Here is a 2,862-nt window from a genome sequence, read left to right on the forward strand (position 1 = left end):
AGTCTGGCTTCAGGAGAGCTTTCATTTTGTAGAAGGAAGATGGTGTGACAGTTTGTGCTTTTGAAAATGTTTTTAATGCTATATGAACTCATAAAGTCAAAATGGACTTTTTATAAAACTGAATTACACTAATTAGCTTAAATAACAGGATGGCACCAATTCTTGGATTTTGATTAAGGACTCTCAGCTATCTGTGCTGTGTTGGAGCTGGGGAGAAGTGTGCGCTCACTGGATGACCCAGCACTGTGACATCTCCTGGAGGGCAGCTGAAGCTACGGGCAGTGTCATACACTCACCGGAAAGTGTCTTCTTTTTCAGGGGAAAACAGCAACAGTTTTGATGCAGATGGCCACTTTAAGCCTTCGCCCCGGCCAAGGAGCATGTTAAAAAAGAGCAGCCACACTGAGGAGGGAGTCAGACCAGGAGCTGATAAAGAACATTCCACAGGCGAAGACTCTGCTCCCACACCTTTCCTTCCAAGACAGAATGGCACAGAGTTGCAAACTGAGGAAAAAATGTACTCGGAAAACCTCGACCTTGAGGTTGGCACTATGTGGAACTATTGAATTGTATTTCACTTCAGACCTGTCATGAGTGTGTGTGCGTGTGTGTGTGTGTGTCTGTGTCTGTGTGTGTTTGGCATTTTCTTTTGCAATTTATAAAGAGATCTCACTTGTTTAGTTTACTAGATCCCATTGAGCCTAAAATTCCCTTAGCTGAAAATGTTGCATGGTTTTTCATGCCACTTAGAAAGCTATAATATATCAATTATACTGAGCTGCATCTGATTTCAGAGAAAGTGAAATATTAATTTTCCCTTTCTGAGTATTTATAGTGTAGCCTATCTTAAATGATAATAATTTACTTGATTATGTGTTTGTCTTTGCTTATATAACTTTGGTTAAGGACATTTTAGTTCATTTCCTTCATTTTGCTGGACTTAATCTCAGGGTACTGCTCTGTCTTCTGTGGGACCTGATACAACTCCAGGTTTCTGTGAGTAGTTATGACTTCAGTGTCACCGGGGAGATCACCTGTCAGCTCTCTGTAGTCCACTGTGAAAAGCCAACTTCAAGCTCGTGTGTCAGAATAGTATATTTTCCTCCATTATCTGCTTCGGCAGATCCAGGAAGATGAGCTGCAAGTAGCCTGGCCAGGTTCCCATCTCTTTCCACTCATCTGCAGTGTGAGTGTGGAAAGATGTGCTCAGAGAGGCAGTGTGGATAGACCTCAGGACCCTGAGTCCGTGGATTTCTACCTGTAAGTCAGACCCCAGAGTTACGGCTCCTTTAGAGCTGACAGTGATCTCTGGCTAGTTCTTAATTTTGTTTTGAAAAGTCAAGAGAGGAACCCAAACAGTGATTGTATGTATATAACACAGTCACCTGCTCGAGTGAATTATGGGGTTGGTGTCCTGTAGCTGTTGGAACAAAGTGCCATAAGCCAAGAGACTGACAAGAGGAGGAAGTTTGATTTTGTAGTTCTGAAATCTAGGTGTCAGGCCACCCTCTCTAAAGCCCTAGACAGGCCTCTTGCCTCTTGCACCTTCTGGTGGGTGCCAGCATCCATTGGCCCTCCCTGGTCTAAAGAGGCATCACACCACTCTGCCTTCATCACCAGGTCCTGTGCCTCTGCATCCCTCTTATTTTCCTAAAACAAGTACTATCAGAGTTAGGACAGTATGCCTTCATTGTAACTACAATTACATTTGCAGATATGGTACATACAAACGAGGGTCACTGGGTGGACATGAGTTCAGAAGGAGGCTCAGTTTATAAAGGCACAGAGTCTTAACCTTAGCTGTTGCTCTGCATTTCCATACGCCCTAACATTAATAACTGTGATGTGTGTGTGTCCTCCTTGTTGTTTTAAAGTAGCAGCATAGCATGACAAAAGTCTCACAAGAACATCCCCAGCATCTCCACACTGCCTCAGCCCTGTTCTTCCCCCAGGCTTTCCTCAGCTTTGTCGTCTCACTGTTGGTGTTGTAGGTTGAACTTCTTGTCTGTAATCACGGAGTGTTTCCATGCTTGGAGGCAGTCTTGAGGCCTCATTCATATGGTCTGACATTACCCATAATGGTGAATTATTGTCCTGCTGGGCACTATTTTTAACAATTAAATGTTCCCTACTGCTCACTGTAAGTCTCCCTGGCTCTGCTCTGACTCTTTAAGGTCACTCTCAAGGCATTTCCCATGTGACTAGACCAGGGCTTCTCTTTCCTGGGTGTGGAACCTTTGTCTCCTCACTGCTCGGTTCTGTGTGTGTTCAGCAGTTCTCCAGCTCCTTCATCTCTGTGTAAGCTCTTACATAATGCCTTGCCTCCTCCTCTGCCCCAGATATCATCCCAGATACCAAAGAAGTGAGAGTGAGGGACATTGGCTTCTTCTCTGCATCTTCCTCTTGCCTTTCTTCAGAGTGTGTACCAGTGTGCAGGGTGGATGTTCCTGTTACTCATACACACTCCTGGCTTCAGCCAGGATTGATGAGGGAACTGTCACTTTTGTGATCTTATTTGTTACTCTTTCGTTAAACATCATGTGTGTGTGTGTGTGTGTGTGTGTGTGTGTACATGTACATGTATATTAAGGATATTGCTATGTGAGTTTTTCAAGGTGTAATCAGACTTGAATGTTAGTCAGATGGGATTAACTGTTGCTGTGTTTGTGTGCCTGTGTCTTCTCTCTTTATTTGTTAGAAGTTCATTATGAAACACAGTTATGAAAAGTTAAGTTAGAAGGTTCACCAGTAAAACTATTTAGGACTGGAGTCTTTTTTGCAGAGATATCTATGCCATCAACTTTGTTTATTCTTTGGTTTTTCTCCTTTCTTATTTCTGTCCTGTTTTACATTGTATCTATT

The 2,862-nt window shown here is 43.2% G+C and overlaps 1 protein-coding gene across 2 annotated transcripts in view; it reads left to right on the top strand.

Moving 5' to 3' along the window:
* Map9 (microtubule associated protein 9) overlaps positions 1 to 2,862 on the top strand; it is a 34,747-nt gene that overhangs the window by 11,564 nt on the left and 20,321 nt on the right. For both annotated transcript variants that reach the window (XM_031374172.1, XM_031374171.1), the window contains exon 5: positions 319 to 542. In XM_031374172.1, coding sequence (XP_031230032.1) covers positions 319 to 542 — 224 coding nt within the window. The remainder of the gene's footprint in view (positions 1 to 318; positions 543 to 2,862) is intronic.

The sequence above is a fragment of the Mastomys coucha genome, unplaced genomic scaffold, assembly GCF_008632895.1.
Source record: "Mastomys coucha isolate ucsf_1 unplaced genomic scaffold, UCSF_Mcou_1 pScaffold16, whole genome shotgun sequence".
NCBI lineage: Eukaryota > Metazoa > Chordata > Mammalia > Rodentia > Muridae > Mastomys > Mastomys coucha.